The sequence below is a fragment of the Macaca nemestrina genome, chromosome 3 (assembly GCF_043159975.1).
Source record: "Macaca nemestrina isolate mMacNem1 chromosome 3, mMacNem.hap1, whole genome shotgun sequence".
Taxonomy (NCBI): domain Eukaryota; kingdom Metazoa; phylum Chordata; class Mammalia; order Primates; family Cercopithecidae; genus Macaca; species Macaca nemestrina.
Genome location: NC_092127.1, coordinates 99,193,467 through 99,212,860, shown reverse-complemented (window position 1 = coordinate 99,212,860; position 19,394 = coordinate 99,193,467). Strand labels below are relative to the sequence as shown.

Sequence of the window (19,394 nt, the reverse complement as noted above, 5' to 3'; positions counted from 1 at the left end):
GTTTAAGAGGTTATTGAAAAGTAAGGAGAGAAGTTGTGGAAAGTTTGCTGAAATGGATTCACTCCCAGGCACAGTGGCTCACACTGTAAACTCACATTTTGGGAGGCTGAGGCAGGTGGATCATCTGAGGTTGGAAGTTTGAGATCAGCCTAGCCCATATGGTGAAACCCTGTCTCTGTTAAAAATATACAAAAGAGCCTGTTGTGGTGGCATGCACCTGTAATCCCAGCTACTTGGGAGGCTGAGGCAGGAGAATAGCTTGAGCCCAGGAGCCGGAGGTTGCAGTGAGCCAAGATCACGCTACTGTACTCCAAACTGGACGACAGAGCAAGACTCCAGTTCAAAAATAAAATAAATAAATAAATAGATTCATGTGTCTAGGGTAACACGACAATGATAACATACTGTCAAACTCTGTGACCTTTGAGAAACTGGGAAGAAGGTTGAAATTTGATAAGAATGTGGCATTCTATTCCATCTTTTATTAATTTGTCTATTCATTCTTAAAACTAGTATTTTCTATATGTCAGGCATTATGCTAATAAGTGTTGATATGAAGTTTAAGTAATAGAGAACATGATCCCTGACCTCATGAGACCTCATACTCTTGTCGGAAGTGAGAAAGACACCAGAGCAATTACAGTTGAGTGTGATAAATTCAAGAAGACGATTTTGGAGCATCAGGCAGAAATGGAGAGAACTAAAGTAATTTACTCATAGGGATGAGGAAAGATGTCAAAAAGAAAATGATGCTTTATTGGAGTTTGATTTTTGTTGGTAATTCAATAACAAGTAGCCTATTAAGCACAAATATGAGTAGGTACTTATAAAGGCACCTGACCATTTTTTAAGTATTTTAATAATAAAGGAGAAAAATAAGTCAGGTGGTATACAAAAGTTGATTTTGTTTTGTTTTGTTTTGTTTTTTGAGATGGAGTCTCATTCCGTCGCCCAGGCTGGAGTGCAGTGGCATGATCCTGGCTCACTGCAACCTCCGCCCCCTGGGTTCAAGTAATTCTCCTGCCTCAGCCTCCCGAGTAGTTGGGATTACAGGCACACACCACCACACCCAGCTAATTTTGTATTCTTAGTAGAGATGGGGTTTTACCAGGCTGATCTCAAACTCCCGACCTCAGGTGATCTGACCGCCTCAGCCTCCCAAAGTACTGGGATTACAGGCATGAGCCACTGTACCCAGCCAAAAGTTGATTTCTAACTCATTGTATAACAAAGTACAAATAGCTTCAGTTGGAAAAATCAGTGCCAGCCAATCTTCAGTTGTCTGTTATAAGGCTCTGTATTTGTCACTAATCCATTAGGTATTTCTTTTCTAGTGGTTATTTTTATCAATAACTTGGAGGAACGCATGAGACATAAATTTGGAAATAATAACAAAGATGGGGAGGGTGGCTGAAACATCTCATGCAGAATAAAACTGAATGGTTTCTATGGACAGAGATGGTAACTCATGTCTAATAAGATAAATTTTATTATCAATAATAATTGTAAATTCATGTTTAAATGAATTAAATAAACATGAGATTTTAGAAAGCTTCAATGTATCAAAGCACAGGAGACCTGTTATGAGACAGTGTAATACAGATGCAGAAATGGACAATGAATACTTAATGCTTGTGTTATCTTAACAGAAGTGTAAGTTCATTTCAGCAGGGGTAACTAGCAATTGCTACCATAACCTACTCTGCTTAGGCTCCATTGGTGCAATATGTCCAGTTCTGGGTGCCATGGACATGATTTTATATACTAAAATGTGATTATTTTGGCAGAGACTTGGAAAGTCCAGACATACCTAAAATAGCAAAAAAGGCACAGAAAGGAACTTAAAACAGAAGCAGTCGAAGCAGGTACAGACAAGTGGCTGAGGCATCCTGGGCAGAGAGTCAGTAGGCACCATGAAAGATGTCCTAGAAGGGAAGCTGTGTGCAGTCTCAAGAAGTTTGGGCTACTGTAACAGCAGGAGTCGATGCAGACCTTCAATTAAACTTAAGTGGAGCCCTCCTCTAGATGAATGACCCTAAAAAGAAATTGGAAAAAGGGGTAAAATAGTACCCTCTGAAATAACTCAAAGAACTAGAGCAAGGCAAGACCCCATTCCTAAAGTAATGGAACATAAAGAAGCAAAAAATGGAATGCTGCTCCTGGACATTAAATAGCAGGCAGAAGCCTTCATCCTGAAGATTCAGAATAGAGCCAATAGCAATGCAGATAAGTCTATTCTTTTCTACAGTTTCTTAAATTCTCCTTATAGCACAGCTTTGATCCCTGATTCATGAACAGGGCCAAGGTTACAGGTGAGTGTGATTTTTTATATTTGGGAAAATTAAAATTATAGAGCTGATCAAATTACATAAATAAGTTAGTGTCCCCCAATTCTACTGCACAATTGATACATTCCTAGTAAAACGCATTAATTGAAACCTCTCCTGTGGGTTGATCACTATGCTAAATTCAGAGAATGTAAAAATAAATGAAGCAAATGCTTTGATACAAAATATTCACATTACTACAGGTAATGAAAAGTCATTGATGTTTTTGACACAGGAAAATAATAGGCAAAGTTCTCTATTCACATGCAGCAAAATGAGGTTAAAGGAATGTTAGCCAGTTGAAATATTTGTTAAAAGATATTGCACACACGTAATAGTTTTAATACTTTTCTTAATAAGGAATATTAGCTTATAAAATATTAATAAGGAATAATAGTTTATAGAATATTACAGAGAATATATCAATATAATTCTGATTAATTTCTCATTACATAAGTGCAATATTAATATATTTGCTTTGCAAAAAATGTTAATAATACAGGCATGCAGTTTGGTCACATTTTATGTGAATTTCAATTATACGGATATAATGTATATGAAAATTTAGATATATAGAATGTATATAGAAATTTATAAATCTCACTTCATGAGAAAAATATTGCACAAAGCAAATAACTTCTAAATTAAAAATCATCAACAATCACCTGATTTGAAATAAGTGGATGGTAAACTACATCATTACCATAAGGTGGCACCAGAGTAATTGTGGCAAGTAGTGTAAGCGCTGAATTCTTCCGACCTTGTTTCTGCATTTACATAATTATGTATTATCTTTATAACCATATTCGTAATTTGAAGCTTTCACAACAAATGAAATTATTCTATATGTAATGTGTGAGCTGTAACTTTCTGTCTTCAGTAAACCAAACCTGTTGGGGAATCTACCTCATTCTTTAATTGCTGTCTAATATTCCTCAGTGGGAATATGTTATAATTTATTTAACAATTTTTCACGAATGCAAATGATATCATTTTGAATTGAAAAATTGTCTTCGTGCACATGGACAAGTATGTCTGGAGTATATATATACAGACAGAAGAAATGTTTGGCTCAAAGTAAATGAACCTTTTTAATACTGATAAATATTGTCACATTGTCCTATTAACAGCTATAGCAGTTTACACTCCAGCCAGAATTGCATGAAAAGGCCCATGTTCCCTTATATTGACATGACTGGATATTTTCCATCTTTTTAAATGTTGCCACCTGATATTTAAATAATGTTATTATTGCTAAATTTATTATTTCTTAATTAGTAATGAGGTTGCATATGCTTTAAAACTTTTAGTGAGATTTTGTCGGTATTGTTCAATGATTTGCCTACTGATACATTATCCATTTTTTAACTTATTTTTTTCTGATCTTTAAGTGAAGACCATTTTCTTATTTTTATTTATTTTTTATTTAAAAAAGTTAGAGATGGGGTATCACTATGCTGCTCAGGCTGGTCTCAAACACCTGGGCTCAAGCCATCCTCATGCCTTGGCCTCCTGAAGTGGTGGGATTGCAGGTGTGAGCCACCGTACCCAGCCTCATTTTCCATTTTTTAAGGGGAGAATTTTTTTTTTTCTTTTCAGAGCTTTTCATATGTTACGAATATTAGTCATTAGATTGCCATGTCTTCTAAAAATATTTTCTTTTAATTTGTAACTTATTATTAAACTTTGAGAATGGTAGTTCTCAATGCAAACTAGTTTTAATTCTTAGGTCAAACATGATAATGTTTTTCTTTTATGGTTTTGTTTTCCTTTGCTTTGCTTTGTTTTGCTTTGAAAGAATTTTTAAAAAATTCAAAGCTCTAGAAAGATATTCTCCTTTTTTGTTGCAATGCAATCATATTGATTTTTTATATTTAGTATTTTTGTATATGTGGAATTTATATTTTTATATATATTAAATACCAGCTTAGCGCCGTGTATTGAATAGATATTTTTCTTCTCCAGTGATTTAAAGCATTACCTTTATCACATACCAGTTTCAAATATACATGATCTGTATTGAGATAATTCTGTTCTGTTCTGCAGTTGACAAGAATGTTAACATTTCACACCAATAAATGTAATGGATCCCAGATTTTTGCCCACTTTACTGAAGGAGATATCAGAGCTGAGGGATTTGCATGACGTTCTGTGACCAGATCGACAGGCATCCTGGCCTGTGGAGCCCATTTTTCTTACTTAAATTCAGTCATTTTCCTATTCTGATGCAAACTACGATTTGAGATCAACAGGAAAATAGGTCACTTTATTCTCTTTTACCTTGATTCTTTTTCAGTAACAGAGGAGTATTCAAGCTGTAGTAGGCATCCGTGCCAAAATGGGGGCACATGTATAAATGGAAGAACTAGCTTTACCTGTGCCTGCAGGCATCCTTTCACTGGTGACAACTGCACTATCAAGCTTGTGGAAGAAAATGCTTTAGCTCCAGGTAAAAAATACTATATGCATCTTTGGACGTGCTCATTGTCATAAATAGAAACACTTTTTGAGAATATTTATGAATGAATATTTAAGCCTGCTTAATCTGGATCTACTTGACAATTCCTTTTACTTTTCTGAAACTTACTGAATAATGTACCTGATTTACAAGTGAAAATGTCTTTTTGTTAGGCAAGTTCTTATTCACATGAATTTGTTGAAATTTTCAATATTGCTATATAGAGGCAGTTTATGAAAAATTCCACCCTCTCACAAACTTTTTTTCTCTTGTGCATCCTAATAAAATATGGATGTATATATCTGACTGATAGAAACACTTTCTCCTCAAACAAGTAGTTAAAGAAATACATCTTTGATTTATGTCTGGTATGGTCATTTAAATGAGGCTTTAATACATGCTTAGTAACACGTTTTCTGTGAAGGTTAAACTAATGGTACCATTTTGACTGTGTGAGAACTAGTAGAACATGCTCAAATGTATTAAGTAAAACAAGATGGCGTTTTTATTTATTTAAATTCATAAGTATTGTGCTTTGGATTTACTTCAAGAGTGCACCATTTCTGATTTTTATACAGAAACTTATGTGCAGCATAAAAATGTGTTATTTAATGACTGCAAAAAAAAACCTATTTCAAATCAGCTTTTTCTTAATAATATACTGCATAGTGAAATGCAAATTTTTTTAGTCTGTTTTTAGATCTCAGCCTTTGTAAGTACAATTGGCATTAATTACACAGAAAATTGCCTTTGTCTACTTTGCTACAGTGAATATGACTTTATATGGTTTTCGTTTTAGCCTTTAGAAACTGCTTGACAAGGTGCCGGAAAAATTGTTTCTACATCATGTCAGCTTCAATTCCTGCAAGGGGCTTTAAAACATTCTGACATAACCATAATAATCATAGAGTGCTTTGAATTCCTTTATCTCTCGGGAGATCAAAGCAAAATGCAAATTATGTTTGAGGCATTTGTCTGAGGAAGGTGTCAAATGTTATTTTTGTTGTATCCTGGTCTAAATGGAGAAACTGAGGCACCAAGAGGCTAAGCAATTTAGAGTAATTTGCCCAAGAGAAGAGACAGGCATCGAGACACATGCACCTTTGCTAAATTTTATGGATGGCCTTTCTCTTCTGCTAAGACTTTTTGTAACTGAGATAAAAGTGATGAAGATATAAGGAAAGACAAAATAAGATAAAAACATGAAAATTAACTCTTGCCATTTTTTCCTCTAACAGATTTTTCCAAAGGATCTTACAGATATGCACCTATGGTGGCATTTTTTGCATCTCATACATATGGAATGACTACACCTGGTCCTATCCTGTTTAATAACTTGGATGTCAATTATGGAGCTTCATATACCCCAAGAACTGGAAAATTTAGAATTCCATATCTTGGAGTATATGTTTTCAAGTATACCATCGAGTCATTCAGTGCTCATATCTCTGGATTTTTAGTGGTTGATGGAATAGACAAGCTTGCATTTGAGTCTGAAAATATTAACAGTGAAATACACTGTGATAGGGTTTTAACTGGGGATGCCTTATTAGAATTAAATTATGGGCAGGAAGTCTGGTTACGACTTGCGAAAGGAACAATTCCAGCCAAGTTTCCCCCTGTGACTACATTTAGTGGTTACTTACTATATCGTACATAAGTTAGTATGAAAATCAGACTATCACCTTTATTGAGAAACAGCCAGTGTTTTCATTTATCTTTGCTTGCACATCTGCTCTGTTTTGTTTTTTTCTACAGGAAAAGAAAACCAACTTCTTTTTTTAATATGAGTAAACTTGTATGTCTGTTTATTTTATAAAATTATTTGAATTTTTTTTAATGTCTGAATATGAAGGAGTTCTTGATCCTAAAGAAATTTAGTGGCACATGAAACAATGTGAATTTGTTAGCATAATTATTCCTCTTTTTATTTCTTCATTTTAAATCATTGCAATGTAAAGTAATATTATAAAATGGTAATTACACCATATTATCAGTCAGTTTTCTTTCCAATAAAACACTTAACTTTTGTTATTCCCTCTATATAAATATATAACATACATTTTCTAGATTCACAAATTTCAATAAATTACTCAAAAAATGAAAATGGTTTTGTAAACTTTTATTTTTACTCTTTACGTTGAGTTGATCAATTTTCCATACTAAGATTTTCATTCAGAATCAAAATTAAGCAAGTTGAATTGAAAATCTGAAATATGCTTAACTATTGTTCTCTTCCTATAATTATCTAATTATAACATAGTAAGTGACACGTAGTTGGACATGTACACTCAAGTCTAAGAATATATGAGTGGATCATTTACCACCACACAACATCTATAAGGGGGAAACAGTATTTTTCTAATAAGTATTCTTCTATGGCAGTACCTGCAGATCTGCCCTTCTTCTTCTAAAGGGTAAGTCATTATCTGTGTAATACTACAATTTATGGGATGCTCACTATGCCCTGTTTCTCTTCTAAACAATTTACATGTGATGTCTCATTCCTCACAATAACCCTTGTAAAGTGGGCATTATTACCATGATTTTTATAGTTAAAGAACCTAAGACACAGAGACCAAGGCCCATGAGCTCATAGGGCTGAGGTAGGATTTGGAATCAGGCCATGTCTTCTCCAGAGCCCACATCCATCCTTTCTCTATATTACCTCCCACAGATGTGCTAAAATTTCTTTAACTAATCCTTTATCTGCTATTTGTGTAGTCTCCCATTTTTTATTATTACAATATTACTGTAGTGAACATGCTTAAAAATACATTCCTTGGATATCTGACAAAATGTTTCTGAAGAACAGACTTTCATAAGTAATAGTAAAAATAATAATAAAAGTTTTGGTATGGTAAGTCTTTTTTTATGAATTGATTTGTTTAATGATCACTATAACATAATGAATTACATATTAACCTATGAAATTTGTACTACATATTATTACTCTCTTTCTGCCCATGAGAATCAGAAGCACATAGAAGTTAAGTAATTTTCCTAGTAGTATAGCCAATGATGGAGAATTTCTGGGACAAAGGATGACCATAATTTTCCATTTCGATTGGTACTAACAATCTAAGTCCTATCAATATGAAAAACGGCTCCTTATACCCTACACATCCTCATAAAAATTAACAATTTTTGAAATATTTCCAATCTTCAAGATGAAAGTATCTTCTATTTGTAGCAGATACTTGAAAATTTTTCAAATTTGCCAAAACTTGAAAGCATACATCCATACAAAGACTTGTATGTAAATGTTCATAGTTTATTTGTAATAGCTTGAAAACTGGGAATCACCCACATGTCCTGCAACAGACAAGTGGTTAAGCAAACTTTCACGTACGTATACAATACAGTACAACACCTGGGAATTTCACAATAACTATGCAGAAGATTTTAAACTGCAGTCTAACAAACTTCGTCACCTCTGCAAGGAGGAACTCTAAAGTAAGTATTGTCCATCAGAATGTCCTGCATTGAGTCAAAATAATCAGGCCTTCATACTGTAGCCTCACTCATTACTAGATTCAGGCTGCCAAAGAAGAGTGTGACCCAAGAGTTAAAACTGACAACTGGATGCATTAGTCCATTCTCGCATTGCTATAAAGAACTACCTGAGACTGGGTAATTTATGAAGAAAAGAGGTTTAATTAACTCACATTTCCACAGGCTGTATAGGAAGAATGGCCAGGGAGGCCTCATGAAACTTATAATCATAGTGGAAGGTGAAGGGGAAGCAGGCACATCTTACGTGGCTGGGGGAGGAGGAAGGGGAGAGGTGGGAGGTGCCGCATACTTTTAAACAATCAGATTTCGTGAGAACTCACTATCAGGAGAGTAGCAGGGGGGAAATCCACCTCCATGGTCCAGTCTCCTCTCACCAGGCCCCTTCTCCAACACTGAGGATTATAATTGGATATGAGATTTTCTTGGGGACACAAATTCAAACCAGATCACTGAATGACTGACAACTTTTTATCTTGTTATGTGTAAACATGTCATTTTCAAAAACATTTAAAAAGTTCTCATGATATCTTCAGTCTCTGCCTAAAAATTTACTATAATCTAAATTTTTAAAATTTTATTTCTTCACAGATTAAAATAGATTTTGTTTTCCATATATACTTTTTGACATAGATTTCAGTGATTTCATTATATTGTTTTTCTTTACTGTTACCAGAACAGAAGGAAGGAAATCATTTGACAATGTTCATGATTGCACTGTCCAATATAATTTATTTATTTTTAGTTAGATAATAACATTTAGCATTACATAATGCTTTGGTGTTTGGAAATATAATTATTAATAATATTCTTTATTTTTATATGGATTTGTAGAATATATACAATTAAATAACAAATTGCCACCAATAGCCAAGAGGCATTATAACAACTTTTAAGTTGCTATGAACTTGCTTGGCTATTTTTTTAAAGTCACTCAATATAATCAAAGATAATTTAGTATTGTATTTTTAATCATCATCTTTAAACTTATACATGTAGAAAAAAATATAGCACTGGAACGTTTCTTTATTTCTTCTATGGAGATAGCCAAGTACCTTGAATATTATTTTTTAGATTCAATTTCAGAGCCCTTCTCTCTCACAATATCTTCCAGCCACACCGGCTCCCAAAGTACACCAAGTCACTAATTACTGATGAATATCTCAAATCCATTCATTTAGTATTTAATAAGTAGCTAATTACATACCTAATTGAAGGTACATAATATAGGAGGCATGATAAATTATATATAACAAATAATAAAAAGTATATAAAGTAAATCAGTACAGACAAATGTTGCATTTGAAATACATAATCCGGGGTTATGATGGCATTTACGACCACCAGAATCATGGATAGCTCTGTAAGAATGAGAAATTTATCTTTAATAACCACCCACCTCTTTTTTTTTTTTTTTTTTTTCCCGCTGTTGACCAGTCTTCTGTTACCTCCTTTTGTATTCATTCCCAGAATTGAGAGACTTCCTATTCAAAGCTATGAGTGTCTACAATTGCTCTTTCTTACTCTTTTCACTGGTCAAAATTTGCAATTTGGAAGAATAAGCTAATATTAGTTAATCATTAAGAAATGATTAAAATAAGCCATCCTAATTTTCAGTTGGCTTGATTTTTAGGGCACATAGAGATAATTTTTTGGTTGTTGTTAATCTGTTTCAAAATATAAATTTGTCAACTCACATTGGAAACCTCGTGAGTCATACATAGTATTTGTCTTCAACAAAGGTAATTTTCAATGTAGCAAAATTTTTCTCATTATTCACAATTTTGTCTATCATTGATCATTGCAAGGCACCTGTGGGATACATTAAAGCAAAAATATAGGCTTGCCTTTCCTAGAGTGTACAATTTAGCTGGGTTGCTTTCCTGTGTGGAAGGCAGGGATGTTTGCTTATTTCCTGTCCCTGTGATTTCAAACCGAGGGTTTCATCAACAGACTGGGGAGTGTTATTAAGAACCTTCCCTTGAGTGCTTTTACCACAGCTCAGTGAGAATTCTCAATGAGCTATACTGCATTTGTGTTCAGAGAAAACAACAATAAAGTAGTATTTATTTCTCTGGGCTGACATCCTAATTATACAATCTAAAACTCTGGGAAAAGTCCAAATTTTGGAGTTTTTATTATATTTACTCATGAATTGCTTCATAAACTTTCAAAGCCAAGGCTTTAGTCAAAACACTTTTCAGATTCCAACTATTTAAGTTAGCTTGGGCTGCCACAACAAAGTTCCATAGTCTGGGTGGCTTAAACAACAGACATTTATTTCTCACAGTTCTGAGGGCTGACAAGTCCAAGATCAAGGTGCCAGCAGATTTGGTGTCTCTAGTGAGGTCCCTTTTCCTGGCTTATAGAAGGCAAAAGGCTGCCTTCTCATTGTGTATTCACATGTGGAGAAAGAGGGGAAGAGAGGGTGCAAGAGGGAGAGGGAGAAGGAGCATGAGGGCGGAGAGCACATGAGAGCTCTGGTCTCTTCCTTCTTTTTAAGACATTAATCCCATCATAGGGCCCCACCCTCATGACTTCATCTAAACCTAATTAACTCCTGAAACCCCACCTCCCAATACCATCACATTTGGGGTTAGAGCTTCAACATATAAATTTGATGGAGGGAGGGGGCACAAACATGCAGTGTACAGTACCAAGTGTTGAATGTAGTGATATTTAGGATAGTGTTTTAAAACATTCCTTGCATAGCTTTTAAAATATCAGTCTATAGTAGATCCTAGTTATAATGTGATTTTCTATTAGATTCAAATAAACATTTATAGCAAGCCCACTGAAGATAACAGTGAATGTGCTACATGACATTATCTTAAAGTTGATGTATTTTTTCAATGTATTATTTGGATTCAAATATTTATTTGGATTTACTATTTTTTTGAATCATACTATTAATTATATCTACTCAAGTTAACAGTGAAAATAGTACATAATGCAACCCAAGGAATGGGTGTTCTTATAAATACCACTTTACTCTCCTAACTTCAAGCCACTGATAAAGAAATTGACTCACTGAGTCCCTCTTACCAGGATACAGATGATTATGGATAGTTTCTGTTATTTTTGTAATTTACTTCCCTTCATTTATGCTTGCTGCCACAATCATCTTCAAAATATGTGATTATGCATAATATATATAAAGAGAACCACATGTATTTTTTTTATTGATATGAAATCTGTGGATTAAGGATGATAGTAATTTGCTAGAAAATATACGTAGGAAAAATACATTTATTTGTGCTTCCAAACCCTTTCTAAAAGTGATTTAAGGTGACTAGATGTATACTTTGTGTTGAGAAAAGTATTAAACTCATACAAAGACATTTAGTTGCTATTTATATATCAAATATATCTCAAGAATATGGTCTTTCCTTATCCTAATTTCTTAGGTATATTAACATGCATTAATTTTTATGATTTGTCATAGAGCCACCTTGCTATTAACAAAAAATAACCTACAAAGATTCCTCCCACAGTCTCAAACCCTCCTTCAATCTCTACTGTACCCTTTTGCCAACCTCACCATAGTAGCTTTGCTATTTTAACAAATATATTTAGATTTCTTTATTCCAGCTGAAGAGGAAGCTAAATAGTGTAGAAGTTATTCTGTAGATGAAATTCAAAGATCCTCCAGAGATTACATGTCTTTTTAATGTGACTTTTACTGCCCTTTCTGAATCTTGTCATTAAATCCCTTGAATCTTGATTCTATTTGATATATTAATTCTATTTCCTTTAAATGGTCAGCAGACTGAGAGCTCATCAGTGAGTTTTCCTCTATTACAGAGCTCTGTGTTAACAGCAAGCTATGTAATCTACCCCATGCAATGAAGGGAAGAATAAACAAAGGTGGAGGGAAGAATAAACAAATTACATTTCCGTATAATTGTGGCTTTTTTCTTCCCATGTGGTACACTCAACGGAGAACATCTGTTTGAGAAAAAGAAGCCATCATTATTATCAACAACACACCTACATGCTCTAAAGGCATTCTTGGGTATCACAAAAGAAACTTTAAATGTAAGAAATACATTGTAGGTATTGTTGGAACAATACTAGTATCTGAAAACTGATTCTATAATCAGTTTTGAAGAATAAGTATATTAAAATGCCTACAGAGCATTTTAGAATTCCATGAGGCCATATACCAATTGCTCATCAATAAAGTTCTTGGCACTGCAGCTAATGGAAAAAACACTGAGTTCAGTAAATGCTCAGAACATGCTGGAGATATAGAAAGAATTAAATGTCTCAAATTCATGAAAAAAAAAAATCTGAGAAAGTCACAAAACTTAGAAAATTTTCTAGTAAAATTCATTTTACACATCTTAATGGAGATATATATGAATTTTTAAATATAAATCCCAAATCTACTCCTAATTTTTATTTGTTAGTCTGAAGAGGTAAAATATGAGATCTATATTTGATTAATGTTGTCGTCTTTGTTGAATTAGGCCTACAAAGCAGATGTCGAATTTTCTTAAAATATCCTCATTCTGGGTTTTAACAAACAGCTACTACATGCCCTAGCTATATCCTAAGACACTGATGCAGTTTTGCCAACCAGATACGACTTCTTCACGCTTTAAACTAAAATCCTAAGCACCTTCACCAATTGAACAGACACATCTTGGCCAAGGGGATCCCAGAGAAACCTTAAAAACTGAGTTCCTGGCCATGACAGGATGGAAAGCCAGACATGCCTTGTTATACTGAAACAGGACATTTTCCACCACCCCTTTGTGGGCCTCACGGCAGAGGTACCTCGCTTACTCAGTCCAACCCCTCACAGGAGGGGGAGCACACAGGTGAATGGGCACAGGAGCTAGGGCAAGTGCTTCTGGGCACCAGCAGGAGCAAAACTCCATGCAGGCCCTGTGGCAGCATCTCGCAGGAGTACCCATAACCCCCAAAGCCCCAGAGGGGTGTGTGACAGTGCTGCATGCTTTTAGCTTTGCAATCTGTGGATGACTTAAGTGTTAATCAGCTCAGTGGGCCCTCTGCCTTTTTATGTGAGGCAGTTGCTCTCCGCAGAGGGTCGAGGGTCGGTGTGATAGCCTTTAGCGTCCACACCTGTGTGGCGCCCAAGCTCTTGTTCAGTGTCCAGGAAAAATCAGGTTGCACAAATGAATTAAAGGGTGGTGAATGAGGAGGATTTTATTGCTGATGGAAGCGACTCTCAGAGGAAGGGTGAGCTGGAAAGGGGATGGAGTGGGAACTTCCCCTGAAGTCCGGCTGTCTCCAGCCAGACTCTTCTCTGAAGTCCTGCAGTCAAGCCATCCCTCTGAAGTCGAACTATTTCTCTCTGATGTTCAGCTGCTTCTTCTCTTCTCCACTTCTTTGCTCTCTGCCAGTGGAGCCTGGGGTTTTTATGGGAACAGGGTGGGGGTGGGTGCAAGCCAGGGATGGTTTTAGAAAAGGCAACATTCGAACAGGAAAACGGGGATGTAAAGTTCTCACTTTGGCCCCAGATTTCAGGCTTGAGGGTGGGTCCCTGGGCAGGAACCCTGCCCTTTTCTGCCTAGAATTTCTCTGACTCCTGTCCCTGTCAATACCTCCTCCCTGTGAGGGTCTAGACACAACAACTGACCAGCACTGATGTTAAAATAGAGACCACAAGACTGACAGAGAACAGACTCTTTGTGGCAATAAGATATCAAATTATAAACAGCACTAAGGCCATGCCAGGCAAGGGTTAAGTCATACACCCCTATACTTAAAGAATAAACTATATTTTAACTGCCACAAGGGTTTTTTGTTGTTGTTGTTGTTGTTTGTTTTTTTCTAGCAAATAACAAGCGCTGGCCTTGAGCTAAGCAAAACTAAAACAATTTGCAACTCTACCATATGCAGACTAACTGGTCCCTGGCCCCTGCTCCACAAGCTTTGATTGGGCAAAAGACTGATTTCAATAACTGTCTCCCGATAAGACCACTGACCATGGACTAATTATGGCTGAGTGCCTCTGTAGCTCTCCTTCATCTTTTGATGTATAGGGCCTAATTGTAACACATTTAAATGTTAAGTTGCACCCCCAAGGTAAACAAGGGTCATATATTACATGCATGTTTACTTAATATTCATGTGTCAAGACCATCTTTATGAATATTCATAGCTCCTCCTGTAACCTGTTGAATATGTATGTTTGGCCAACCTTTTCAACTTAAATTCTTGCCCTACCCCTCCTTTCCTCAAAGTGCCTGCAAATGGCTTCAGCTGGAGGCACACTTCCCAGCCTGCCAGATGGCCACCTCGCAAGGCTGTAACCTTTTACAAGAAATGAAGTCTCCCTTTCTAAATTTATAGATCTTGTGATTGTTTTAGGTTAACCACCCCAATGGAGAAATTTACTTGGCAAATGACCCTGTGAGAAAACTATTTGCAATAGGGCCAAATGGTTCCAGCCTCAAGGGGAATGATCACATTCAACAGTGAATAATAATGTAAAATTGATTTTGTCATTTTCTTTTTGATGTGGACATTACCCAGAGTGACTAATCTTCCTTATATCACTACACTTTTAAAGGCATAATATCATTTTTTCTATAATTGTAAAATCTAAAGCAACACAAACTTCAGGAACAAACCTCCTGGACATTTTCTTTCCCTATTGTTTTTCATCTTCTGGTGGCTACCTGGCAGAAGTTAATAACAAAGACAAGAAAAAGAACAAGAATTAAAGGTAAGAGACAAAAGAACAGAACAGAAATAAGGAGGAGGAAGAGGAAGGGAGGTGGGAGAAAGAGAAAGAGAAGGAGGATCACAATGAGAGAAAGAAAGACGGGAATGAGAAGGAGAAAAAACTACCGTTGATCCCCTGTGCATCAAAAATCTGCATGAAAATTTTGACTCCCCAAAAACTTAACTACGAAGAAGCTACTAATGACAGAAGCCTTATCAATAACATCAACTAGTCAATTAGCCCATATTTTATATGTTATATGTATTATATACTATATTTTTACAATAAAGTAGGCTAGAGAAAAGGTTAAGAAATTCATAAGGAAGAGGAAATATATGTGTTATTCATTAAGTGGAAGTGGATCATCACAAAGGTCTCCATCCTCATCTTTATGTCCAGTTAGCTGAGGAGGAAAAGGAAGAGAAAGGGTTGGTCTTGCTCTCTCCAGGGTGGGGGTGACAGAGGCTTAAGAAAACCTGCTTATAGGCCAGGCCCAGTTGCTCATGCCTGTAATACCTGCAGTTGAGAAGGCCAAGGGGGCCGGATTGCTTGAGCACAGGAGTTTGAGATCAGCCTGGTCAACATGGTGATACCTTGTCCCTATTTTAATTTAAAAAAACTTTAAAAAGAAAACCTGTGTATAATTGGACCCACACAATACAAACCTATGTTGTTCAAGGGTCAACTGTATATCCAAACTGGTAAACTGGTCCACGTTAAGAGACAGAGGGTGAACAGACACAGTGTGACATAGTGTGGCAGAGTGAAAGCCACAGAGATGTAAGATCCTGGTACCATTCCATCAACCTCCCTCTAGCCTAGATGATGTGAAAAACTAGGAGAGGAAATCTATAATAGGAAACCATTACTGTCTCTACTCCAGTTGCCATTTTGAAAACTTGCAAATTCATCTTGAACACATTTTGAGACATACTTTTGAACACATTTTAAGTCCATCCTTTGGACTTGGTGAAATTGCCATTCTGCAACAGATGCTGGCGAGGTTGCAGAGAAAATAGAACACTTTTACACTGTTGGTGGGCGTGTAAATTAGTTAAACTATTGTGGAAGACAGTGTGGTGACTCCTGAAAGACCTAGAAGCAGAAATACCATTTGATCCAGCAATGCCATTACTGGGTATATGCCCAAATGAATATAAATCATTCTATTATAAAGATACATGCAAACGTATGTTCATTGCAGCAATATTATTCACAGGAGCAATGACATGGAATCAACCCAAATGCCCATCAATGATAGATTGGATAAAGAAAATGTGGTACATAAACACCATGGAATACTATGCGGCCATAAAAAGGAACAAGATCATATCCTTTGCAGGGACATGGATGGAGCTGGAGGCCATTATCTTCAACAAACTGACAAGGAAACAGCAAACCAAACACTGCATATTCTTACTTATAAGTGGGAGTTGAACAATGAGAACACATGGACACGTAGAGGGGAATAACAAACACTGCAGCCTGTCATTAGAGGTGCGGGAGCTGGGCAGGAGAGTATCAGGAAAAATAGCTAATGGATGCTGGGCTTAATACCTAGGTGATGGGATGAACTGTGCAGTAAACCACCATAGCATACGTTTACCTATGTAACAAACCTGCACATCCTGCACATATACTCCTGAACTTAAAATAAAAGTTGAAGAAAAAAAAATTGTCATTCTTTGAGTAACTTTATACTTTAACTGTCCAAGGGGTTCACCTTGCCTGCTGCCTAGACAGAGCCGATTCATCAAGACAGCGGAATTGCAATAGCGAAAAGACTAATTCACGCAGAGACAGCTGTGCGGGAGACGGGAGTTTTACCATTACTCAAATCAGTCTCCCTGAGCATTCAGGGAGCAGAGTTTTTGTTTTGTTTTTGTTTTTGTTTTTGAGATGGAGTCTCGCTCTGTCGCCCAGGCTGGAGTGCAGTGGCGCTATCTTGGCTCACTGCAACCTCTACCTCCCGGGTTCAAGCAGTTCTCCTGCCTCAGCCTTCTGAGTAGCTGGGACTACAGGCGCATGCCACCATGTCCAGCTAATTTTTGTATTTTTAGTAGAGACGAGGTTTCACCATGTTGGCCAGGAGGATGGTCTCGATCTCTTGACCTTGTGATCCACCCGCCTCGGCCTCCCAAAGTGCTGGGATTACAGGCGTGAGCGACCTCTCCCGGCCGGGAGCAGAGTTTTTAAGGATAACTTGGGTGTTGGTGGGGAGCCAGTGAGCCAGGAGTGCTGATTGGTCAGGGCTGAAATCATAGGGAACGGAAGCTGTCCTCTTGCATTGAGTCAGCGTTCCTGGGTGGGGTTACAAGATCAGACAAGCCGGTTTGTTGATCTGGGTGGTGCCAGCTGATCCATCAAGTGCAGGGTCTGCAAAATATCTCAAGCACTGATGTTAGGAGCAGTTTAGGGAGGGTCAGAATCTTGTAGCCTCCAGCTGCATGACTCCTAAACCATTTCTAATCCTGTGTTTTATGTTAGTCCAGTCCCTAGGCAAGAAGGAAGTCTGCTTTGGGAAAGGCTGTCTTTGTTTAAACTATAAACTACAAACTAAGTTTCTCCCAAAGTTAGTTCAGCCTATGGTCAGGAATGAACAAGGACAGCTTGGAGGTTAGATGCAAGATGGAGTCAGTTAAATTGGATCTGTTTCACTGTTTAATAATTTTGCAAAGGCAGTTTCAATACTAGCTTCACAAATTAGCAAGAAAAAGGACTAGGATTATGCCTCCATTTAAAAAATTATTTGTGAGTATGTGTTCTCGTTTATTTCCCTGTTAACTCTTGAAACCTGGTAATTTGCCGAACAAGAAAAAATAAAAACTTACCATTTCCATAAATTTTCTTTTAGTGGTATCCTAAGATTATTCCCTGGTATAATGTGACCATTGGTGCATTTGTTCAGCATACTTCTTGAAGTCGTACGAGGCAGCTCTGTCCATTAAAACAAAAGGCATAAATGGGTAAATGGGTACAGTTTTAATAAATGGAACTTAAGCTTTCATAATGGAATTGCTAAATTTCAACACTGGCATTGCTACTGAATTAAAGTAGGAAATTAGCAAATACATTTAAACTTTATTTTTTTCTGAACTCTAAAAGTGCGGGAAATGGCATATGAATTTTAAAATATTTTTTAGAGTAGTGGGTTTAAAATAAGTCTTCATTGAATTCAGTTGGCCCTTAGCACAAAATATGTTCTTATAAATATTGACCAGAAAATAATCTGTAATAATATGTACTACTGTCTCTCCCAAAAAGCTCGTAAAGATAACACAAATTTCCACTTAAAATAAAACTTTCTTGATTTCATCCTGCATTTATTTTGGAAAAGTTGAGAATCTCATAAACAAATAACAGTGGGAGTGGAGTTTGGGAGAGGAGTTTCTTTATAAATCTCAGAAAAGACATCAAAGGCACATTCTTCTGATTTTTTTCTTGCTAAAACGTTTTATAATGTCATCCAGGCAAGATTATCATGATAATTTTTTAGAATGAATGAAAAGATATTCTGGAAGTTACTCTGTTTTGTTCTCCAACCCTTTGGATAGAAAAGGCAAACAAACAAGCGCAATTTTGTTCCTTTTTTGCCAATTTGAAATCTTATTTTGACCTCTTGATTCACCAGCCTTATGTTTCTGGGCAACTCCCCACATTTCCTTGGGAGCCTCTCAAACTGCCATCATTTACCCAGCAACAAGGACAATTCCAGGCCTAGACAAATGGCATTTGTGGTATCTGAGAACTAGCCAAGACCTAATGGTCTCTCCCCACGTCCCATTGGCAGGAATGTTCATTCATTTTTCCCCACGTCCACTCCTTTTCTATGAAAGCAAGCCCTAAGGCAGGAGATCACCTTCTCATTATCCAACAGCTTGATTCTCTACAGGATCCTCTGAATGTCAGCAGATGAATGTCTGGCTTTGCAAGTGAAAGGAAAAGCTTTGGTCTTTTTACTCGCAGGATCCTGGTTCTCCTTTTGCTTCTCCCTTCTTTTTCTTTCCCCATCTCTTCCCTTTTCCCTCCTCCTCTTCCTCTCCCTTCTCCTTTTCCTCTCCTCCTTCTCCTCCATCTTTTCCTCTTCCTCCTTTGCTTCCTATTCTTTCCATTAGTTTTTTTACGTACTTATTACTGTATTTCTCTTCTTTCACTTTCAGTCTCTGTTTTGCTCTCCTTATTCTTTTTTCTCCTTCTTACTCTCTTTCTGACATACATTTTCATAAACCGTCATTTAAAGAATGTTGTTTTGTTTTCTCATTTTATTTTATTTTTACCTCATAAGTTCTAAGATCCTAAAATAATACAAAACACACTCTAGGAAGCACTATATTATTAATGAAATTAATTTTCATTGAATATAGTACTGAAGCAGGCCTAAATTGTGTTTCCTTTA

General features: G+C 36.4%; 1 protein-coding gene across 1 annotated transcript in view; it reads left to right on the top strand.

Moving 5' to 3' along the window:
* The window catches only part of LOC105479622 (multimerin 1), a 59,617-nt gene extending 51,968 nt beyond the window's left edge, over positions 1-7,649 (top strand). Inside the window, exons 7-8 of the mRNA XM_011737682.2 lie at positions 4,624-4,776; positions 6,024-7,649. Of these exons, the coding sequence (XP_011735984.2) occupies positions 4,624-4,776; positions 6,024-6,445 (575 nt within the window). The 3' untranslated portion in view covers positions 6,446-7,649. The remainder of the gene's footprint in view (positions 1-4,623; positions 4,777-6,023) is intronic.
* Positions 7,650-19,394: the final 11,745 nt, after the last annotated feature.